Source organism: Macrobrachium rosenbergii, chromosome 40 (genome assembly GCF_040412425.1).
Source record: "Macrobrachium rosenbergii isolate ZJJX-2024 chromosome 40, ASM4041242v1, whole genome shotgun sequence".
Classification (NCBI taxonomy): domain Eukaryota; kingdom Metazoa; phylum Arthropoda; class Malacostraca; order Decapoda; family Palaemonidae; genus Macrobrachium; species Macrobrachium rosenbergii.
Window position 1 is genome coordinate 3425190 of NC_089780.1, and position 26094 is coordinate 3451283.

At 36.4% G+C, this 26094-nt stretch overlaps 1 protein-coding gene across 1 annotated transcript in view; it reads right to left on the minus strand.

Annotated features, from left to right (window-relative positions):
• LOC136826038 (pterin-4-alpha-carbinolamine dehydratase 2-like) overlaps window positions 1–26094 on the minus strand; it is a 43785-nt gene that overhangs the window by 15619 nt on the left and 2072 nt on the right. The window contains exons 2-3 of the mRNA XM_067082910.1: window positions 13739–14081; window positions 5012–5134 (exon numbers count right to left, since the gene is read on the minus strand). Coding sequence (XP_066939011.1) covers window positions 5012–5134; window positions 13739–14032 — 417 coding nt within the window. The 5' untranslated portion in view covers window positions 14033–14081. The remainder of the gene's footprint in view (window positions 1–5011; window positions 5135–13738; window positions 14082–26094) is intronic.

Sequence of the window (26094 nt, forward strand, 5' to 3'; positions counted from 1 at the left end):
CAGTGGTAAGTATATTCCCTCAACTTTACTTCCTTGAAAATAAAAAATAAATTAATTGTACATCCTGATAATATTGCTAATAAGTTTGGGGGACATTTTTCACACATCTCAAAACCAAAGCACTATCCACCATCCTAAACTCATTCTGCACCAAAGTAAAGTTGCAATTACAGCTTGATAATAACTAAGTAGAGTACAATGGCAATTTTACTATGACAACATTACAACAAGCCTTACACAAACGAAGTAACCTAGGAGAGGAAAATATTTATATAACAAAGCACCTAACTGAAGATGCTAAAATCTTGAACATTTCTCTCACTGTTCCTAGTTGCAACCTGCTTTTACAATTACAGTAATGGAAAAACTTAATTATCATCTAATGTGGTTTCTCGAAAAAATGAGCCACTCACTAGGGCATACTTTTCATAGAAAACTACCATACTGAGCTTCAAAGTGTGGGGAAGAAGGTAACAGAATCATAGCAAAGAGGTAATTATTATGACTTCTATTCAAAAGGAGTATAAAAGCACATGTAACAAGCTAAGGCTTATAAAACAGCTAAAATAGCAATAAAAGGCTCCAAATAAATTTGACTTTGGGGAGAACAGAAGCACTTCGGGCCCTCTTTTTTTTATCTCTCCAACCAGATATGGCACGATTTCAGACAAAAGACAAAACACTGTTGTGTCCTTTGATATGGAGAAAGCACACAACACAACATGGCGTGTTTGGCATCATACAACAGCTTCACAAATTGGATGTCACAGGGCATATGCTACAATTGATTAAATCTTCTCTGCCAGAAAGTTACCTCAATGTAAGAGTTGGAAATCTACTGTAATATCTCCTTTATTTAAACAACAAGTAACTTCCCAAGAAAGAGTACCAACTTTTTCTGTAGCCACTAATAAGATCATATTAGCAGTCCTACTCCTTCCTAATCCTGTTAGGAGTTCTCTTTTTGTTGACTTTGCCATCTACTACACCACTGCTGCTTAAACCCAAATATAAATTATACATACATAAAGTTAACAAAGAATTATTTTGTAAGAGAACTTATTCATCAAGATTATGAGTAAAAGGTATTCTATTCAAAGCTCATGCTAACTGTTGAACTGTACCATTTGTTGATGTGTTGCAGCTGAAGTGTGTGAAATAATTATGGAAAGAATTTTAACATCCTGAAGTGATCTAAAATTTATGAGGCTTTAAATCTAGGTCCTAGTATTTACTTTTCCCAAAACTTTTAGTCCACCAAACCTCATCTTGCAACCAGTGCTACAATCATCAAAGTGATAAATAGATTGGGCAAATTTTAGATTGAGGTGTACACATGCACCTTCAAATGAAGCATCCACGATTGAGATACTTCATACTGTACACGTGCACCTTCAAATGAAGTATCCACGGTTGAGATTTAGTCTCTAGATTCATACCTCCAAGCAGAGAAAAACACATACTTTCTCTCGATGTGGGTGTGAGACTTTTTCAGAACTTTACAGTGGCCCCCATTTGTACGTGTTTCACATTTCCACGTTTCATTTTGTTGTGGATTTTTGTGAAACACATTCACTTGTCCGTGGGGGAAATTTCACTAATTCGTGGGTTTTTCTTTGGGCCGTATCTCTAAAGTTATCATTAATTCGCTTTTTTTTGTAGATCAACACTTTGTATTCACTAATTACTGTATTTCTTCATTAAAATATAAGTATACTGAGAGAGAGAGAGAGAGAAGAGAGAGAAGAGAGAGAGAGAGAGAGAGAGAGAGAGAGAGAGAGAGAGAGAGAGAGAGAGAGAGAGAGAGAGAGAGAGAGAGAGAGAGAGAGAGAGAAATGATTTACCTAATAATAAGTACTAATTTTAAAATATTAATAAGAATAAGACTAAATAATAATAATAATAATAATACAAGCAGTCCCTGGTTATTGGCAGGGGCTCCTTTCTGACGGTGTAATGATAACCGAAAATCGCCTATAACCGAAAATAGGCAATTTTCGGCACCTTTTCGGTGATTTTCAAGGCTTATCAGCACTGAAAAGTGCCGAGGTTATCGATGCCTTTGTTAGGTATATATCAGTGCCAATACCCAATTATCTGTGCCGATAAGCGGAAATCGGCGATTTTCACCACTAAACAAGTCCCGTAAAACCAGATCGCCAATAACCAAGCCCATTGATAACCGGGGACTACCTAATAATAATATACTGTAATTAAAAAATTTATGCATTTCTAGAGTAAATTACATGAAATTTTAAACAAACAAATACATACATGTATTCCCAATCTTTTCCAAAGCTCTGAGCGGGTCACAGTCAGATATTTGACATATATGACAGGTCCAAACTCCAACAGTATATTATTATTATTATGTTGTCCATTTGGTGGTTAAATAAAATAGCTGCGAATAATCCTGAAAAATCTCTCTTTCTCTCTCTTTTGTACGTATACATTTTTATGGGTAAAATATTTAAGATGACTTTGAAATGATATTAATATTTCAAAGATTAATAATAACTTACTGTAGTGAATCATTTTTTAACATAAATATATTTGTATGTAATCACAAAAATAACATGACGTAATTAACAAACCTAACATTCTCTTTGGAGGTATGTACGTGTCCCGTCGATCTAAACTACAGTACCCACGTATTTTAGATGTGCTTTGTACAGTAGTACTATCCTAAAATACCTATACAGTAAATATCATTTCAAAATCATCTTACAACACAGGATAATATACTTAAATTAAATTTACACCCAGTGCATTACGTACAATACGAACAGAACGATGCACAAAGTTATGTAGGCTAAAGAAAACTTTCGTGTCTGAATGATAGGGGATACGTAAGAGTAACAATTGTAGGCTTGAACTTAATTTTGCAACATGACTTTGAAATGATATTAGTGTGGTCTGGGAAGATTGTCTGAAGTATATTTTTATTTGAACTGTCAAGCTTGGTGATGAACTGTTAAAATAGGCAGTTGTAAGCATTTTAAGGGTGTATATAGCCTACTTAAGGGTAACAGTACTGTAGTAGGAGAGTACTGTAATGTAAGATTACTTTGGGTGGTCTTGGATGATGAACTGGGGGTATTTTTGTTGGAAATGCTATTAAATTGTTTTACTATGATAATTTAAAGTATATTTTTGTTTGAACTATCAAATTAAGCAGTGAAATGTTAAAACAGGCAGTTATAAGCATTTTAGTTTAAGGGCTACAAGTTATTTGGTAGTTATAAGCCACTTACAAGCATTTTTAGAGGGGATTTTTGCATTTCCGCGGTAGGTTCTGGAACCTATTCCTGTGTAAAAATGGGGAGCACTGTATTCTGTTTCCTCTGTCTTCTTGACAACATTCTGTACCAGTATCTCCTTTAAACCTGTGGCATAATATTTTTCCCTCCCAATTTTTCGAATGAAATGCTGCACAAGACATGGTCAGAAGTACATGCAATACAAGCAGTTCAGCAGTTCAGCAGCAGACAGCAGATTTTCAAAATGCCACAGCCGACACAGTATGGAGGGGATTAGTAGAAGCAAAGATTGTCCATAAAAAGTTAGAGTGCCATTAGATAACATTACGGTAGATATTTGGTTTAAGTTTAAAAGACTAAAGGAGCAGAAAAATATAAAAACATTCAATTCATAACAACGTAAGATCAGAAAGCAGTTAAATCATTTGTTCAAGGAAGTTAGTATGAGTGGAACAGAGCCACTTACTAAGCCATCCTCTTTGAAGAAAATTACCATCTTGAGCTTCAAGGTGTGAAAGAGATAAAAGAATCAAATCAAATGGGTAATTAAGTGTTATATTAACTATTCAAGAGGAGCATATGAGCAAGTGGAAGAAGCTAATGAGGCTATTAATTAGCTAACAAGGTTCCAAAGAATGGAATGTCCATTTCTGAACAAATAAAACAAGAGCAATATAAATGCAAAAAAAATTAGTTTAAAAATCTATACAACCCAGAAATGTCAAGAAAAGCAAATAAAGTTGAGGCACCCATGCTACTCTTTAAAGCAGCATAACAGCATCTCTTTAAAGTTATGTGCATCAATATCCATAATACAGTACTTCCAGAAACACTTCATAACAGGTTTGCTATAAAGGTAATAAGACTATGGAACTTAGTGTGGTTGTATATCAAGTGAATATACTGTAGATGCTAACATTCTCCAAAATGAGCAGCTCACACCAATTCTAAAAAAATTAACACTAACAAAAACTTGCTCTAATCACAAATGTGGTTTTTACAAAAATTAATCCAGTCGACTCCCAGTATTCTTGGGGGATGCGTACCACTAACCCCGGCCAATAGCTAAAATCTAAACCCCTCTAAAAACACTTATAACTTCCTATTTTTATAGTTCAAAACACCAAAAAACTCCCTAAAAATGCTTATACCTGAATACAGTATTTCAATAGTTTTATCACAAAAAGTGCATTTAGTAATTAAAATATGAAAATACAGTAATTTGTGAATATGTCTCTATGAAAAATACTGTGAACAGAAAAATTTTCTGCGGATAATGTGTATATATGTTCCGTACAGAAACCCGCAAATAGACGAGTCTGCAAAACCAGAACCGCAAACAGGCTGGGATCAACTACACAATTGTTTCATATAAATATGCCAGTAAGATGAAGTCCCTGGAAGGCTACAGAGATCAAAACAGGAGATCAATTTCCCAGGAACACAAAAAATCCAACTTGCACAACACTAACAACAGTTCATTTTATGAAGAAGCCTTGTGAACAACACCAAGTTTACTATCTGTGCTGAATTTACATCATTGTCATCCCCAACCAGAGTCAGCAATTAAATCATATGTGAAATAAGCTTGTACATCTGTAAAACTAATTGCCAAGGTTCCATAGTTAATGCTACTTAATACCTGCTCATTTTATGATAGGATTTAGTCTGGTGATATTGGCAAAATGAAATAAAGGAAGAATTCACAATGAAGCAGCTGTAAAAAGTAAGTGCAAATATAGACCACAAACCTCATTAAAACTCTGGAACAGGAAAGTCTTATTGATGGCATCTCGTCCTTCCACCATATTCCACCCATTATCAAGTAGCGGTATCAACTGGTCATCCCGCTCATATCTGCTCAATGGGGAAACCTGTAAAATACAGTAACACGTTTTCATTTGCAATACTACTACTAATCATCATGCATCAAATGAACTTAAAATTCTTCAAAGATGACTGAATTAGAATAAAACAGGGAATACTTTCAAACTTCAAAAGCATAAAGCACTTAAATATTATAAATACTGCATCACAGCTGAAAACCTTTCAGGATTACAAAAATCAGAGCAGCAAAGGAAACAAAAAAAATTTTTCAAGCACAAACCAACACCTTATAGAGCCTAATATTCATGTGGCAAGGAATAATATATTAAACATTTATCATGACAATTATCTTTATTTTCTTTATGGGGAAGAGATCCCCATCAAGTGAAGTATACCAACAAACTTCTAGCCTCCAATCATTTCACTAGTTTTGGTCATTGATAATTATCTGTTCCAATATTGACCAATGCCCCTCATTTTTTCACCTACCTCATAATACCTTGGAATTCTGTATTAAAAAGATGTGTTTACAATAACACCTGTTTGTTGAAAGCATGACTCTTGATTAATACTTCTTTATTGCTTCTGAAAGGTAGAAGCTTGGTAGGCTAACCCTCTACCCACAAACTTTGTTCATTTACTTGCAACCCATCTGTGGTCCCTAATTACTGTAATATGAGAGATATCACATTTATAACTAAAAAGAGACCAGTTTGTTTTATTAACACATTTGTGTATGCTTACCTTAATCAACTTTTATGACCACAAGCCTCAGCAGAAGAAAAGCACAGGCCTTAGTGGCTAACAATGCAAAGCATTTGTCCCCCACAGAGAAAAACAATTGGAAAACCAACTTAGAATTTTAAGCATCATAATGTCTATCATGGTCAAAATCATTGGATAGGTTTTAAAAGCTCACATACATGCAAAAGACCATTAATAAATGAGGAATGCAAAGGAGATTTGCTATTCTACGTCCCCTCTACTCAAGCCTTCTTTGATCATTCCATCCAATTCCTCAAGGCTTGCATGGACTTAGTTTTTATTATGAAGCCTACAACTGAGGTTCTATGCAGCAATATTACATTCCATTCCTTTTACCACTAGGCCATCCTCCTCTGGTTTATGCTATTGCTTCTGCTCCCCCTTCTTATCTCCTGATTCTTCCCCCATCCCACATTCTTTTCTAAGTCTCAACTGCATCCCCCATCCCTCATTCTTTTCCAAGTCTCAGTTTTAATCTTGTTGCACGCAGTTGCCATTTCTCTTCTGGTTCTCCTGTCTGCCATGTCAAATTTTTTCCCTGTATGTATATTATTCTAGCCATGAACTAAATGATGTGAGGCACATACTACCTTTTTCATGTTCCTACTTCTACTTCTCCCCACTCATTCTCCTCAGTCAAATTCTTGCTCCTACTATTGGTGTTTTTCCTCCCCTCATTCTCCTCACCACAAGTCTTACTCCTACTTACCAATGAGAAGTACTCTTTGGTTACTGTCAGCCCTCCAATAAACTATGCTATCAACTCAGAAGTCTTGACTGAAAAGTAAATTTTAGTAGACATATTTTCTATTCATACCCACTGAAAATTATCTAGTCTTATCAAGACATAGAATCTGCTCCCTCCCACATCCTTCATGCCTCCTCTTTAGTGCTGCTAATACAGGCAGTACCCGGGTTATGACAGGTTCAGCTTACGATGTTCCGAGCTTACGACGCATGTTCCGGGGTTTCGATGCCAACTGGACGGAAGAAATATGGATCCAAAATGGCAGAATAATAAAAATTTTGAGGTTTTTTCGATGAAAAACTCAATAAAAATGCAGGGTACAATGTTTTCGAGACACCCAAAAAATTAACAGTAATTTTTTCTAAGGTTTTCTTATGATTTTCAACGATGTCTTGGTTTACAACAATTTTCAGCTTACGACGCAGCATAGGAACGGAACCACTGTCGTAAACCAGGGACTGCCTGTACTCAAGTTTTGTCTAACCCACCTGGCCTTAGATTAAAGCAACCAAAGGAATTTTTTCCCACTTTTTTCAATTGGATGGGTTCCTTGTACTCTACAGATACTACTCTAATCCCGTCAAACATACAAAGCTTCTCCATCCCTCAGCCAGCCAGCTCAAGAATCAGTTTCCAAAGTGTCGTCAAGATTAACCTGAACACATTTTGCTCTTTGCCATTCCATGGACAACTTTTTTTAATTTTTCTTTTCAAGGAGACAAACAGATCTACTGCTGGCCTTAACAGCCAATCATCCAATTCTACTACCCTTCACATGTTTGTAGATTAAGCTCTTCTGCTCCTTAAAAGTCGCCCTCCCCCCACCCATTTCCTTCCATCTCACCTGGATAACTCCAAGTGACAGTGACTTTGAGAGTTCTAATGAAATAAAAACAAAACACAAAATTGTTGAGTTAAATATACTTCCCAACATCAAACACACCCCAATTTAGACCAGCAAATATTGAAAACAATGCACAGAAGTAGTGTGATTTTGATTAGTATAGTTTTTCAATTCATTTATTTTAAAAATACTTTTATGTTTTTTCAAGTTCACTGATTTTAATATTGAATAAACCTTTTCTGGAATTGACATACCAGCAAACTGAAAAAACTTGTACAGAATACAAAGTAATGTATATGATACAGACTGCCCAGCAGTGTTGCATCAGAAATTTCTTGGCCAACACTGTTTCAGTCTGCGTAAGTTTGTATTTTCACATATACAGCACACTGAGGTAAACTATGCACCTGATGTTCATCTGCTTGCTTTCTCACTGGGTTATTTATATATAAAAAAAGGTTTTGAGGGGGGACCAAACAAGCAAATTATTTGTAAAGGAAATTTTTTTTACAAAGATGAACATCAATGTGTGTTTGTCATAACAAATATGAAAAATAGGACTGGCAATCAAATAACAAGCAATCCTTTGATCCCAAGGATACGAGTTATGAGGGATTTTCCAGTACCTGTACTGGGGTCGCTACAAAGGAATGTTATTTCACCTTCTCTGTTTGCCCTTTTCATAAATTTTAAAATGGAAAAGGGGTTAAGAGATGGAAGAGGTAATTTGGACTAGAGTAACATTTGAAACTTGACACTTAGAATAATCAAAGTAGCATCACAAAAATTACTTAATACAATGCATCATACAGTTATAGAGATGGGACTGAAAATAAATCTAAGAAAACAGATGTAATGAAAACAGGATGCCAAATAATATTTGTAGATGGAGAAAGGATTAATGAGACTGAATCTTTCAAATATTTAGGAAGAATGATATCCCATAAAGATTCTCTTAAGCTGGAATATGGTGGGACTAAATAAGCCAAATCAAGCAATGGACTGGTTTAATAAGATTTGGAATAAAAAATGACAAATTGCATACAAAAGATTGTACTGTACATAAGTCTATTATAATTTGTACTGCTATAGACATGAATCATGGTATGACAATGAAACTATAACAAAAAGATTTTGTCAATCTCAGAATATTAGGAGCCAAATGGCAGATGTTAAAAATTATATTTTGAGGGATAATACAGGTGTTCCACATGTAGATGAGATAATAATGAAAGGGAGATGGAGTCACCTGGACATGTCTTTCACAGCTTTTGGAGACCCAACAGAAGAGGCTGGAGATCAGGGGAGATTTGAGAAGATAAAGCACAGGAAAAATACGAGTGGCAGAATTTCACAGAGGCCCCACTCATCACATGGAGTTAAAGCTGTATCTGTTACTCTTACCTTACAGGCAACAAAGTATGGCGTTAAGTGAATCTGGCTGTACAATAGGTACATGCTGTATGTTTACTACTTCAAGCACACCAGAGTAATACTAAAATAAGTCTTAAAAAAACCACCAAACCTCCCTGCTAAAAAACAGACACAAAGGCTAAGGGTTTGAAAGAAGATTGCAAATTCTTTACGATAAACAGAAACCAAAAGAGAAGGGCACTCTCATGTTGAGTCTGATGGGTCAGTTTCTCTGGCAACAAAGGAAAGGCTAACGTCAGTCTTATTGTTTCAGCATCCACCGTCCCTTGTACCCTTACCCAGTATTTCCAGATCTTTATAAAATCTTTTTGATGGGACACCTACTGTAGGTCTCAGACCTTTCACATAAGTACCGAAAACTGTAAAGTTGAATTCCACCACTAAGCTGAGGTACTAGTAACAAAATAAAAGTGAAAAAAGTTAGTGTATTGTACCACAAAACTAGAGTTTTAAACCAACTTGTGACCACCTTACGAAAATCCTGTGTAAATTACACTGATATCCATTAAAAGGCTTGTGAAAGCCATTTCTAAGATCTGAAATAATACAAATCTTGTGTGCTTCTTATTCAAAATTCATGGCTTTTTTTTTAAGATTAGAAATACAATGACCTTGAGACCTAACTAAAGTATCAAGTTTTTCTGTCATTAACTGTTTCAAGCTTGGACTGAGGCTATACTTTTTATATAATACACCATGCTTCAGATGAATACACTGCCACATGCTTGGAGAGCTACAGAGCAAAAGACCCTGAACACTACAGCAACCTCATTGTTCAATAAGTTTTTCTTTTAGTACGGCCACCATCATGCACACAAACATGAAAGGCAGAGAGGTGGTGTGCAGTATGACAGAAACTATAACTAAGTGTGCTAAGTGTTAAGTTTGTTTGTTACCCTTAATTTCTAATTTACTGTAGGTTTAGCTGTAAAAGACTATCCAGTACTGTAACTGAATACTGTATTTACAGGACTTTACTGCACTCAACAATGTAAAATGAACATAGTAAGTCCTACTGCCTATATCAATCCAAAATTAAAACAGAAAAAATTACCTACATGACTGACAATTGTGGGACACAGCAAAATTTAACTCCAAACCTTAGATGATTACATTATGTAAACAAAACTAACCTCAGATCTTGTTAAAGATACCTCAGTACAATCACATATCTTACATTTTTAACAAGACGGACTTTGTACTGTAATAGTCAAGTACAATATAAATATACTTTAAGCTTTCCTACAGACTGGTATAATCTTTACAAAAGAATATACCTAACAAAACACCCTGGAGTATATATTAAATTGTATGTGAATATTATATAAAATCTGTCAAGATAATTTACAAAACCATTGGACCAATCAAATGTAACCAACCTTCTGGAGTCTTGCCAGCATTAAGACAAAGATAGAGGAACACAAGGATGAACAGACCAATATCACTTTCAAGATTTTGTATGTGAAGTGTATATATATCCCTTAGACAAAAATTCAAAGCTGCCAGTCCCATATTTTGTATTTTTCCTAAATTAACAGTCAGTCAATCACCTCATACTTTACAATTAGGATTTTGCCGATTTTGAGCCTCTGGATAATTTGAGCTTTCCTCAAACCCTTTAGTGATGTTATGAGTCAATATATGCAAAGATTCAGACAACTTTTTTCTTTAATAAAATAATTCTATACCTTTGCAATGCCTGATCATCATATGAAGAAAACAACCCAGTTTGGTTCCTACAACCTTCTCAAACAATTTCATCAAATTCCAAGTTCTATGCACTTGACAACACGACTCCTCTAAAAAGGTCATCTATTAACAATCAAATAACTAACTGGCCCTTCATCCTCCTACTACGAATTTTGTCAACTGAAATAAGAATTATTTTGTCCTTGGCTTTCCTTACAACTGTACTAATCTTATTAACTGCATTTTACATGTACAGTAAGCTTATACAGGCTGCAAGAAATATATGCTTGTTCTTAAACTTTTACTACTACTACATGATAGCAAGTGCAGTACAGTACATATATTTTTATATATACCTTTTCCCCAAGGGGGTGGCTCCATTCTTTTCACTCAGCTTGCAACCCTCTGTGATTTAAATCCGGAAAAATTTGCTAGCAAGGCAAGCAAGCTGCATCTGTGTCATAAGTGTACAGTACACAGTTTGCCACCAAGTCCAAAGCTTTAATATACTACTACTTAACATGCTACACCATGAGTCTATAGTGACCCCAAGAACCTCCAGAGGAATGTGACCTCCACCACAACAGGAATTAATGTCTTGACTCTACCCAAAATAAGGTCCTTAACCTGTTAAGCATTACCAACGGTTTATCTCCGTTGCCCGCATCCCATATCACACTGACTTCAACGGAGTAACACGTTCTCCCTCTTTCAAGGCTGGTGCTGCACAGATCATGCTCAGAAATACACTTTACTCTTATACAAATTACAGGAACACCATTTGGTAGCACTATGAGCTAAATTATGGGTAAACTGCAACTCTTTTTGTAACAGAAAGACGGTCTGACAGAGGACATCTACCTCTCGCCTCCCGCTATGCTACACACGTTCATTGATAAACAATCATTTTCTTTTTATTTTGATCCCATTTATCACACAGAATGCGCACTCCAAAGCAAAAGAAAAATCTCTAGCCTGAAAGGATATTATCACTACTTGATGTAGAGACTGATGATGATTACGAGACCCAGAGTAGCAACTCAGAAACCTCTAACATAGGCTGAATGAGGTTTATCTAATTCTGAAGAAAACCATAATTTAGGTTCGATCACTGCACTGCCACAAGACTGGAAAGTAACCGATAAGGAGAGAAGTCCATTATTTTTCATTCAACCAAAGCTGTGAAATTAACTGTTCAGGATAATGGAAACCCTGTGGAGTTTTTTAGTTTTTTTGATGGTGATGTCACGGAGCACATTGTAACAGTAAAGAACAGATTTATAAACCATTTTCTAGATGCATAATTACAAAGTTTGCCTACAGTATCACATGCACTAAAATGGTATAAAACAAATGTAAATGAAATGTAACCATTCATTGCTTGACTGGCTCTGTGGTTCAGGGAATGGCATATGAAAGAATAATTTTTTCCCTTTTGTGTTTCATGTCTGTAATCTTTGGGATATGAAAATGCAAAATACAGTCTTTCATCTTTTCTTATTCTACATTATTTATTATCCTAGTCTGTTTATACAAAAAAAACAATATCTGTAATAAAAAAGAACACATAAAAAAGCATAAAAATTAGCATAGACCAAATGACCGCTCTGCGAGCAAGAAAATGTGACAATACGGTAGCAGCAACGTCTCCCGTAAGTGATGCTTAACAGGTTAAAACTGGTAAAAACAACAGTAATCTTTAGGGTCTAAAGATGGGAAGGCTAATGATTGTTATTAGCCAACCAATTCTAGACAACATCTAAGATGTCAAATATTCACAATATCAGTGAAAACAGGAAAAAAGGTTCCAATTCATACGAGACAAAACAAGACGGTTATCTTGTTCAACATGTACCTTGAAGAATTAGATACCAAGACAAGGGTTCAGATTGCAAAAATCTGCCATCCTGCCAGGGCTAAACCGTAAACAAGGCTTTCAGCCATCACAAGACCTAGTTACTTTTCTAAGTTGAACAAATTTTGCCTCAACTTTTCTGGGAAAGCAGGTAGCTTTAAAACACTATATTTAGGAATGAAAGAAGACATATTTTTGCAGATATTTAAGCTTTGGTGAACTAAACAGTAATGCCTGTTGTCAACCCTGCATATTTCTTAAGGCTTTAAAAAGTAATTCGGCCAAACAACATTTAAAACATCGAATTGTGAATTTCACTGCCAAAGCAAACTTTTGTAGGCACTAAATAGCATATGGTGAGCATTTTCCAGATAAATGAGTACCCTGTATTCTTATTCCATACTTTACTAACCATTGTAGTTCTTCAGTCGAGTTAAACACAACACATTTTCATAAAGTATTTCTGTAAACATTCTGATTTCTACCCCTGTATGGAAATGTATTCTAAGAGTTTTCATTCTGTGAGCATTACAGGCTTCTGCAAATGCATTCAGAATGCTTTGTTTACTGACACTCCGGGCTCTCCAATAAATAAGAACTTGATTTCTTGTTAACTCCCAAACATCAGAGAACACATTCTTCCTTTACCGATGTTTCTTATGACTTCCAGGCATAATACTTTCATGAATTCTAGAGAATCTACAGTATTACAATTAGGCTCACTATTCAGACTAACAACTTTAGCATTATAAACCTTGCGCATATAATTTTCCGAGGTACATTTTCATGATCCAAATACCATCTAAACTGCAACTTCTAACAATCCTCTTGTGTGATGTAAAAGTATAATAATGAAACGCAGCATAAATGAAAGGATGAGAAATTCAGCTTGAATTATTGTCTATTAAGGACAAGCATATTAAAAATTTCACTTAGATTTCCTCTCCAACCAGTTTTATTAATATCTTTTGCGTAACATGGTATTTCTTGGCAAAAACTAACAATTACATAAGTAATGGTCAATTTTTCATTTATATATTTATTTGCCATTACATTTACCAAAAAAAAAAAAGCAAATTTTCCTTCAAATTTGGATCCAACCACATAGAATTCTGCAAGGTGCTTCCAATTGTGATTACGAACACTGAATGTACAAGAGATGGCTTTGGCTTATAGCAATCACTTAAAAACTGAAAGCAAGGGTCAATGTTTGTGCAGGCTGATGGATTCTGGTTTTTCATGAAAACCCACCTCAACTGATCAACTGCCTTAAAATATGTCAACTCACATACCAAAATACAGTATTTCATACTCACCTGCTTACTAACAAAGGTGTCTCCATGTGATGTTGAGCTTCCTGGGGAACTGGGGAATCTGTCAGATGAGCGACGGTCATGTTTTAAACTTGAGACCATCTGAGTACGCATTTTGTGCCTCTGAGTGTCAGCATGTGCTTTAAGAGCACGATGACCCTGGTCTCCAATTATGAAGTCTCTTTCACACAACAAACAATGAGCTTTATGAGGATTGCTGGGTACCCTTTCAATCCAGCGTCTGAATTCAGGGTCCCTTAACCATAGAGGGTTGAAACTGTTAAGTCTAGAATTCATTGTGATTCAAACAGTTTAACTACCCAACTGGATTACTAGATTACAGTACCTGAAAAAGTGAAATCACATAATAAACAGCACAAATATTTACTAGATCACCTGAAAACTGAATCTACACAATAAACATTAGATGTTCTTTAATAAACTGAATAACACCTATTCGTTCTTGTGACATTCATATACTACTGTAAAGTGCATGGAAAGAAATTTCTCTTATAGTCCTAAATAACATGCCAGTACAATGTACAGGTTCAATACTGTACATCTAATCCAAGTGCAAAAGTTTATTTACTTATGGGTACAATTTCGAATTTTATTTCTTTAACACCTGCAATGAAGTTACTGCTCATTCCATTATGCTGCAATAATTCACTAAAAGAAAGCTATCCAGTCCCCAACGTTTATCAAACAGAATGTTAGACAACAGCCTTTAAGGATCTAGTACAAAGATTCGCAAAATGTTGCTCACTGGCATCACTGAGTTCTCTAATCATCAGCCAATGCTCTTTCACAGTACTTAAAACTGTGCCCACAAATACCTGCTCTTTGTAGGCCCTAAGTCTGAAAAGTAGCTGATGCTAGCAATGTATATAAGACTTTCCCGGCTACCAAACAAAGCTGCTGAAACAAATACCAGTGCATAATGACACACTAATGTTCGTATTCCATTACTGTTGGTTATAGTCATTATTTTCTTCACCAAATCATCTGGATATTAACCCCTAACTCAATGAGTTTTCCTTATATTTTAAAGAATATATATATTGCAATAAAATACTACTGGAGCTATTTGTATTTTGGCTAAAGAGAGAGTTGCTGTTACAATCAGCTGCTTAATACTCATATTGTCTGACTCACTCTTAACTGTAATTTCACATAAAATTTAAGTACAGCACAGCAAAAAGTTATGTATTTTTCCATTATTCTATTTGTATATCACAAAATCCTTCATGCAATGTGCAATATAATATTTTGTGATAAACATATTCTGTACTGTATGAGAAACCTAAATGTTTGTAAAAAAAAAAATAGAATAATTTCACATCGTAATCCTTAGCTCGAAAAACCCAGTATTCTTATTAAATCATTCATTTTCACAACTATTTTGTTGCCATTTTTCCAATGCAAATTATTATTTTTATTTTGCTATTTTTCATTTACAGTGAGCAAACATTTTCTGTTGCATGAAATCATAAATACAGCTAAATGAGCAACTCAAGAATTACACACACTTTGTAAATGGAACTTTGTGCAAGTTACATTACTTGTTAGTATTTTGAGATAGCATAGTAACACAACTTTTACTTATTTTGAAATTTACCTGGAAAAATCTTACTACAATAATTATTATTTCTTATATATTCACTCTGTATTACAACACATTCACTATACAGTATCTATGTTATATCAAGAGGCAAACGCACCATTAGACTGTATACTGTACCTATAAGCAAAATGAACTAGCCTGGTAAATGATAACTCTTTGATTTAGATAAGATAAAATGACCTGTCATCCAGAATCCAACCACTGAATCAAGTATGATACAATGAAATGTCAGTTGAAAAAATAAATACATACTAATCAGAAACGTATGATGTATGTAAAAACATAAACTCCCACCATAAGTCAAAAGATGCTGGAGTTTCACTTAGGAAGCAGAGCATTAAACGAAATCTCACTGACCAATTATCACCACTCTGGGTCCAAAACAAAATTTTACCTGTTCCTTCATAATTTACTGCGTAAAAGATGCAATAGATATTAATTAAAACTATTTAGTTAATTTACTGTAATTTCTCAACTCATAGCGTGAACAAATTCACCATGTTATATTAGGTGAAATTACATGGCATAAACAAATTCATCATATTTATATTACTGTAGTTAAATTTGCATAAACTTTTCTTTTAGTTCAGTACAAATTTTTTCAAATATAACTTCAACTTGCCATTTTGAATTTTTTCTTTTAACTCACATAATAAAAAAAACTGCAATATAGGGAAATCATCGCATCCCATAGTTGAGGTAGGCATGTCTGAAACAAAATAAATCAGACTGACCTGCCTGGCTCAAGAGTCAATAACTTCCTAATTAATATTTGTTCAGGACGACATTTATCTATGATTCTTCTATGCAAGTTTTGTGCCATTTAAAATGAATCTTATTATTTAGGCTGTTTTAAACTTCCAAAATTATTATGATGCCCTCTCAATTATCATCCAAGAAATAGTTGGGGGTATGCCAACCTAAAAAGACTGGGAACCCTTGGTATCATGGTTTTCTCGAGGCACACATATGAACTTCAAAATCATAAAAAATATGTTTGGTTATAACCGATCAATATACACATCAAAAGCATGCAAAATTTTACATATTTGTTTCATAACTACAAACCTTTCTTTTATGTATGCATATGTATTTAATGCAGCTATGTGCAACAGTGATTTTTGCGAGAAACACTATAAATTTTCTTCGTTATGTATTCATATTCCATCAAAACATTATTCGAATGCCTCGCGGTGGAAGCAATGCAAAAGATTTGCCAAATAGTACAGACAGTACCCTACATATGAACGAGTTACATTGGTCTTCACACATATAAGAGTACAGTATGATGTAAAGTCAATACAGTACTGTAAGTTTTTTCATCCTAAAACACAATACAGTACTGTATTTTACAGAGTACAGCACTTTATTAATATGAATTGATGTATAAAACCTAAATAAATTGTGATAACTTGCAGGGGGCAAAGAAGAGCACTCCGAACACAATTTTAATTTACAATCCTGTTTGTTCATATCTGAATGTTCACAACTTGAATGTTCGTAGGTAGGGTTGTGTCTAATGTCAAGGCTAGAAGCCACTTCATTTCACCTAATACTGGTACCATCTTTACACTATAACAACCACGGTCAATAAATGGGTTACATACAGAGTAAAAAACCAAGTTCGTAAAAACTACTAAATAGAATACCAGACTTATTACTCCGACTCATTCAGAACAAGTAGAGCATTTCAAATCGTAAGTGTAATCGTATAGCCTATACGGTTTGAAACGTACTAACCTAACCGTAGTCTAAGTCTTATACTACAAGACCCAGATTACTTCACTCGTATTCCAAATTGCACTTCAAATGCTGCTTTGCGTTGTGTATATTAACCCTTAAACACCTACTGGATGTATCATACGTCGACTAAAATTGTCTGTTGGGTGCCAAGTGGACGTACCGTACGTCGACTACAAAAAATTTCAACCTTCGGTCAACTTTGACTCGACCGAAATGGTCGAAAAACGCAATTGTAAGCTAAAACTCTTACATTCTAGTAATATTCAATCATTTACCTTCATTTACAACAAATTGGAAGTCTCTAGCACAATATTTCGATTTATGGTGAATTTCTGAAAAAAACTTTTTCCTTACGTCCGCATGGTAACTCGGCCGAAAATTTCAGAAATTCTTCGTCATTTTGTCGTAATTTTTGCACTGTTTTATATTAGCCGTTATGTAAAGTTTTATATATGAAAATGTACACAATTTCATGTAAAATACAACAAAATACAACCCATGGTTGTAGCTTTTATCAGTTTGGAAATATTTTCATATAAATCTCGATAACTGCCAAAATTTCAACCTTCGGTCAACTTTGACTCGACCGAAATGGTAAAAAAACGCAATTGTAAGCTAAAACTCTTACATTCTAGTAATATTCAATCATTTACCTTCATTTTGCAACAAATTGGAAGTCTCTAGCACAATATTTCGATTTATGATGAATTTTTGAAAAAAAAAAATTTCCGTACGTCCGCGCCAGAAATTCTTTCGTCACGTTGTCGTAATGTTTGCACCGTTTTATATTAGTCGTTACATAAAGTTTTATATATGGAAATGTGCGCAATTTCATGTAGAACACAACAGAAAATAACTCATGGTTGTAGCTTTTATCAGTTTTGAAATATTTTCACATAAATCACGATAACTGCCAAAATTTCAACCTTTGGTCAACTTTAACTCGACCAAAATGGTAAAAAAAACGCAATTATAAGCTAAAACTCTTACATTCTAGTAATATTCAATCATGTACCTTCATTTTGCCACAAACTGGAAGTCTCTAGCACAATATTTTGATTTATGATGAATTTCTGAAATAAAAAACTTTTTCCTTACGTCTGCACGGGGTAACTCGGCCAAACATCTCAGAAATTCTTTCGTCACGTTGTCGTAATGTTTGCATCGTTGTACATTAGTCGTTACATAAACTTTTATATATGAAAATGTGCGCAATTTCATGTAGAATACAACAGAAAATAATTCATGGTTGTAGCTTTTATCACTTTTGAAATATTTTCACATAAATCACGATAACTGCCAAAATTTCAACCTTCGGTCAACTTTAACTCGACCGAAATGGTCGAAAAACGCAATTGTAAGCTAAAACTCTTACATTCTAGTAATATTCAATCATTTACCTTTATTTTGCAATAAATTGAAAGTCTCTAGCACAATATTTCGATTTATGGTGAATTTTTGAAAAAAACATTTTTTTATGTCCGCGTGTTACGGATTCATGCATCATATTGTGATAATATTTTCTCTGTGTTGCTTTGATCGTTTTACAATTTGTTATATACTAAAATCATCGCAATTAAGTGTACAATACAAAGAAAAAAAATAATCTGTTAGCTTTAACCGTTTTGCTCACAGCGCGATTTGTATAAAATTATATATGAAAATTTTTTTTTGTGCTGTCATATATTTCAATATTTATATATGATAATATTTTTTTTTCATTTCTGATGGTTGCATACTAAACTTTAGGCAATGACAAAAAAAGGAGCCAAAAATGAACTCTTAATCTTAAAAACTAAGTGTGCTGTGATTTTTTTTAAAAAACTTTTTTTCAGCTTCGCCGCTAACTCCCGAATGCTGCCGGCATACGGGAGACGTTTTTGTAAATAGAGGCTCGGCGTTTAAGGGTTAATCCAAGACATAAAATTATATAAACTTACTCTTAGTTCAAATAGCACATTCGATATTCCTAGCTTGAATTGAGGACAAGATTGGCTTGAGCACAATCTCTACTTCGTAACCCTCATCCAAAGCACACCCCAAGAAATTCTCCTTACATTTAGATATGCATATTTCCTAAAGGAAATCTCCCTAAATGAACTTTACGATGAAAAGGAATACTTGAGTGGACTTGAAGGCACCAACAACTATGTCTGCATTCCCCTTTCTCGAGTCCCTGCTGGATGCAACTACACTGCACCAAAGCTGTGACGAGACTGCCCTCATGACCATCGCCAACCAACACTTAATGTTTGACCAACAAACAGCCGATGACCAGTACTTAAGCACTATTACACATACTTACAATTAAATACACAAAGCAGCCAAACACAATGCTTTTCACAACTAAATACAAACACAACAAAACATAATATCTTTCTTCTCCACAATACACATTTCCACTTTACGTAAATTTAGAAAGAATACATAAAACTATACCACAACCTGCGCAAAAGTACAATCTCTCTTGTCGAAGTTTTGACACTTATGTCTTGGGCTCACTAAAAACAAGATCAATATCATCCCTATGCTGTGAGTCTCTTCAAAATCTGTACATCAGTACTTCTCCAAATGACATTACCTGATTTTTCAAATGAGACTAGTATCCCTGGGAGTTAATTCAAAAGAGGCTCTATGTGTTGCAGATCTGTATGTTGCAACTTGAGGGAGGTTCTCTATGATGCAAAATGCTTGGGGATCAAAAACCCTACTGGCTCTTTGGCACCAGTGAGTGTCACCTTCAACTGTTCTTGGAATGGATGCAACACCAATCATCTAACACCTCCAGAACATTGATATGCTAACGAGGTTTGTCCTGAAGCCAAACCCCTACATCAAATTCCCCTCTCAGGTGTGAGTCCCACCCTTTCTTTGATACGTCCATGAGCAGAAGCATTTCTGGAGGGGATATCTTAACATAACACCATTCAAGAGGTGTCTGTTATCCATCCACCTCACCAGATCCTCCTGATTTCCCAACTCTGAGGAACAAGTTTGGAAGAGGGTCCTTGCATCCCAAACAATACCATTTCAGTTGCCCCTGAAGCAAGCAAAGGTGACTCTGCCCATAAGCTGAGCTGGTTAACAGGAACAGCACCAATACTTTCTTGAACCTGCACACATACTTCCTAATCCAAACGCATGCCCAGGTACTTTAACTGCTGCTTGGGGATGAGACTGAACTTCCCCAGTTGACCAAAATACTTAATTCATAGCAAAAGGCAGGTCTGTCTCTGTCCTGTAACAGCCACTCCCTGGAAGCAGCTAGGACTAACCAACTGTCTAGGTACCATTGTAATAAAATGACCATGGAATAAGTCCAAGCTGAGGCGAAAGTAAACACTCTGGCAAATACCTCATAAGCTGTGGCCTGTCCAAAACATAGTGCCTTGAATTGGAAAACAGTACCATTAAAACAAAGTAGCATTACATACAAGAGCTATGATGGATTGGCACCTAACAGTACACATCTTGCAAGTCCATCAAAAGCTTGAAGTGGCTCTAATTCAGGGAAGAGAGGTTGATTACCAGCCTCCAACCCAAAAAATCCTTCTCTACAAGAAAGATCCAGCCCCTGATAATCCAGGGACTGATGATCTACAACTTTCAGTGTTTTTCTCCTTCACTGCCCCCACCTCGGCCAGTAAGGGCCAAGATTTTCCTGTTTGAGTGTAAGATGGAAACAGTATTGGTGTGTTCAAGAGGGTGGGACAAACATCCTTGAACAGATGCTTGTACCCATCCTAAAGAACACATACTACCTAAGGCTCCACTTCCTGCATCTTCCACTTGGTTTAATAGAGATACAAACAAACCCTTACTCAAGGCAGTGAAGGGTGGGAAACAGCCAGTCTCAGCAACCCCATTCCTTTCTCTACTCCACTCCTCCTTTCCTGGTTGCTGTTGGAAGGGGGTCAAAAGGGTTGGGACAGTTCCCCAGCCCTCCTGACAGGAGGAGGTTGTGGAGGTTGTTTGAGTTCTGAATCGCTGGTTTTTTCACCATCCCAGACAGTAAGGCTTATAATGGTACCACCGACTTTGGTCTGCTCACCCTAGGCTCTGGAATAACTTAATAGCAGCTGCATGGCTGATGACAAAATCATAAGAATCTGAACTCAGAAGCTTAATTGCTGCATCAATAGTACTCGATGAACAGATTCCTCAAACACTGAATTACATTGCATTTTGGGGGCACTAGGTATTGAATGTCCATACAAGCATACAACACAATACAGGCAGTCCTCAGGTAATGTCAGCCTCGGCTTGCTTCGTTCCGAGCTTATCTTTTCAAATATATTCATCAAAAAATCTGTTCTGGGCTACAGCAGATGTTCCCAGGTTACGTTGTTTCCGTCTTACGGTGATGGAAGAATATTGGTACATTTTTGGAAGAAATTCTACAAGATCATGGATTCACACCACACCTCACCAGAAGCAAAATAAACCAACTGGGAAGTTTTCAAGACAACCAAAGGATTAAACATAAGGCTTTCATCACTTTATTCTCATTTTTAGCAATTTTTTAATACAGTGTTCCAGTTTACGTTGCACTTCAGGAATGGAACCCCTGACGTAACCCAGGGACTGCCTCTTTTCTCTCAAGAAATTCAATTGATATTTGATCATTTATAATTACAGTAATATTTTCTCTCAATTTTATTTCAATTCCATTTTTTTCCATCTGCCATCTTTATATAAAATGAATCCTTTGTTTCCTAAACAGAGGGCTGAAACCAAACTAAGTGGACCATGTCTCAATGTTAGTTATAGCCAAATTGAAAATTCATCTAGCATTTGACATTGTAAAATATTGCAGACATCCATGTAGGCATTTTTGCACCTATAGGTACAGGCAGTCCCCGGTTAACAGCGGGCTCGGTTAACAGCGATCCGGTTTTACGGCGCCTGTCTAGTGACGAAAATCAGCAATTTTCAGCTCCGATAATTAGCTATTGGCGCCAATACATACCTAACAGAGGCATCGGTAACCGAAAATTGGTGCTTTTTGGCCCCGATAAGCCCCGAAATTCGCTGAAAAAGTGCAAAAATCACCAATTTCAAGTTAGTGGCAATTTTCAGTTATCATCACACCCTCAGAACAGAACCCCGCCGATAACCGAGGACTGCCTGTATATCTTTTGTAATCCCATGAATTGCCAGTTTAAACAAAGCACTACTAAGAACATTGCTTGAGGCCTATGTCCACATTTTAAGTCTTTCCTGTCTCTTCTGGCTGGATATTTTTCAAAAGTCTAGCAATCACTTTCCATTTTATCTATGCTGCAGCAACCCCCTATAGTTAACATTTTTCTTCTGTCCTTTCGAATGGTCCTCCAAATCCTTCTCTCCTCAATTCACTCTCCTTATACACTGCAGACATCAAAAATTAAATGCTGCTTGCTGAATGGCTCAGAGATTTCTAACAGCCTCAGTCTCAACTTGTTGCCTCCTGCTTTGCTGGGTAAAAAGAGCAGGAAAAAATGGAGCAAATGTTACTTTCAAAGTAATTTTTATTCTTCCTAGTTACAAAAACCTGAGCCCTTCATACAGGAGAATCCTTCAAGTACCTTAGGGAAGATGCCTTTCTGTCCAAAAGGAACTGGGTGCTTACACAACCTGCTGAGCAGCCACCACAGATCCCAGAGGAAAAGTGTCCGGGGACCTATGGGTCAAGTTCCTACGAAGGATGTAATGAATGTGGTCTGATGCTTAAGACAACTGCCTTCATCGCCAATGTTGCTGAAAATTTACTACGAAATCCCAAGAACAATTCCATGCACCTGACTAGCAAGTTTTTGCCCGAGCTTTGCAACTGAATACTTGTCCAGTGCATTGTAAGCCCATCTGAAACATCTGAGTCTAAAGGAAGGGAGATGTTCCAACTTCCTGTGTTTGCTGGTACTAACAAGATGAGGCACTGAGCACTAAATAAGACATGTGCCAGCCCTACTAACAGTGATTGGGTCACCCATGGGTGCCTAACACTATCACCTCCCAGAGCCTGGGAAGGCCACTTATTCAAAGTTTTATGGGACTATTGCTGATAGGTCATCTTGGACTTCCTCCTCTTCCCAAGGAGAAAGATGGAGGAGGAGGGCAGGGAATCGTTTGACAACAATGCAAAGGAGTATGGAAAATGCTTGCACTTTCTTCCTAGTCCCTGGTTCAAGTCTTGCTTCCCCCTTAGCAAGAAAACTGTTCTGGGATGGGTTTGTTGTTGCTATCATAGAAAGATAGTATGGAAGTGGTTGCTTGATTGCTGAATGGCAGGGTTCCCTCTCATCTGTAGCCTACAGTACATCACAATATCAGCCTAATCCAAAGCACCAACAGAAGGCCACAACCACAAAGGTCTGAACATCTACTTTGCAGCCTCCTTAGTGAAACTAAAGGAAGCTCCACCGATGATAGGGTTTAACAAATGGGCAGTGGTTGCATTGCAAAAATCATTAAACTCACAAAGAGCCAAAATTTCTCTATACTAACAGTGCTGAAGGGAATCTGAAAGGAGGAAAAAACTGCCAGGATTAAACCAGTTCCTTAAAGCTAGTTAGAATCTCTCACAAAGAAAGCTGATAAACCAATAGCCTTGTGCTCCCCCCAACTGACATTGGGCATGAGCAACTTGACTAAATAATGACCATCAATATAAAACTATTATAATACTCAGGTATAAGCATTTTTAGTTTTTTTTTTTATTTGAACTATCAAAATAGGCAGTTCTAAGTGTTTTTAGAGGGGGTTTTAAGTATTCTCAGATTTTAGCTATTTGCGGGGGGATGGCGTACACATCCCCCTGCGAATACGGGGGGGTTTACTGTACTTGAAATTGTGGCCCCCAACCTGTTGGGTAATAATTTTAGGCTAACTCATAACCTCTTGAACCTCTTGAAGACCTGATTGAAAATCTATAAATTTCAGTCTGATTGGATGAAACCAAACTTACTGCAGCAAACATTCGCATATAGAGTAAACCCCCAGTATTCGCGTTCTCAGGATTCGCGGGTTTCTCTGTAGAACATATCTACCCATTATTTGCGGAAAATTCGCCCATTCGCAGTATTTTTCACTGAGAAATATTCACTAATTACGTATTTTCATATAATTTTCATGAATAAATGCACTTTACTGATAAAACTATTAAAATACTCAGGTGTAAGCATTTTTACATGGTTTTTCTTGTTTAAACTATCAAAATGGGCAGTTCTAAGTGTTTTTAGAGGGGTTTTAAGTATTCGCGGATTTTAGCTATTCACAGGGGGGTGTAGTACGCATCCCCTGCGAATACTGGGGGTTCACTGTACTAGCACATAAGTACTAGTAACTGAACTAGATAATCATACCACAAACATCCTATTTGTATGTGCAGAGTAAAGAGGGTAGAGTAACTCAATCCCACAAGCTTCAAGAGAAGTATAGGCTACGTACAGCCACTCAAGGAGAGCAAGTACAGTGCTACTGGGTTTAAGAAACTCTGTGGCAAACCACTAGTCAACATGGGTGTAACACAAATCTATATAATACACAATGAATGGGAGGGTATCACAGACTCAACCACTCATGCCCAGAGGCACACACACACACGGAAAGCAGGTTTAGCATTCCTCCAGTCTGAAATAACAATGGGAACGCTCAGGGTGCCACATACTGGTGAGTGGGTTACCATATACCGTGCATGTACATGAATGGTCCAAAGACCACACACACACGCACACACACAATGAGCACTAGGGTAACAAAGGCTCTGAAAAATGGGTGACAAATCTGCTTCTGCAACCATTCCCGTACTAAGTCCCTATTACTCGCAAAGGTACCAGTGAAAACACGAGCAAGAAAGTCCCATACTCAGAATGAAATTCCAAACGCATCCCCGTATCTACAATGGCTGAACTAGTCGAGGGTGCCAGAAACAGTAGAGTGCCACCTAATCATAATATTGTCAACCTAACCTAACCTACATCTCCAAACCCTTACTGTACCTGGTGGTAGGGGAGGCAAGAAAGACAAAGAGCACTGTCATCACAGACACAACATAGGGTTGTATCCTAACTTTACCTTCCCTAACCTGTTCTATGATTCAGGGTCCTTACCAGATTCATGGACTTTTGCCTCCTGACAGGAACGAGGGCGTTGCACTAACAAGTCCTCACCTGAAGGCTGGGATTGATTGGTTGATTATGAAATTTAGGTCTTGAAGACCAAGAGCCAGAACCCATCAGGATTATTCAGTGCCATAATGAGGATGAAATATATAAATTAATGATGTGATTGATAATGAAAAGCTGAATGATAACATACTGTACTAGTAAAATCCAGTGATAAAATATGAACGTAAAAAAAGAATGATATTAGATAGAACCCCAAAAAATAAGGTAATTCTATATATTAGCTCCGCGCCTGTTTTTACCTTTTCAACTGGTTTTTTCTACACTTTTAGGGGTTCTGATACTGGCGGTGCATCTGTTTGTTGTCAGCCAAATGGAATATCCCTTCACCGTGTTTAGTACTGGCCCGGGGAGGGTGAGGTTACCCATACATTAACAAGTTTGCACTTGCCGGACGGGATATGAACCGTTCGAAACAGACGTACCCGTGCTCTGTCTTGTGAAGATTGCGTATGGAAACCCCTTGTTGGATGGACTTCTGGGGTTAATTACAGATTAATTACACTCGAGCTCCAAAAATTAATGGTAAATTCATAATTAGCAGCCAAAAAACTATAGAAAAAGTCAAGTTATAGTGCCGTCGCCGCCGCGGAGCTACTATATAGTTCTACCAAAATTATAACACTTTTATATAGGTACACAACTAGAATGCACACATTCCCCCGTCCCAATCGCAGTCAATGATTAATTTCATTCATTTTTTTGGTAATTCCAGGGAAGAGCATACAAGGATATATACTTTGTTTAGGCCTAATTCAATTTTTTGACTGAACAATATAAAAATGGACATCAATGATGCAACAGCCTACAGATGAAATAACTTGAAA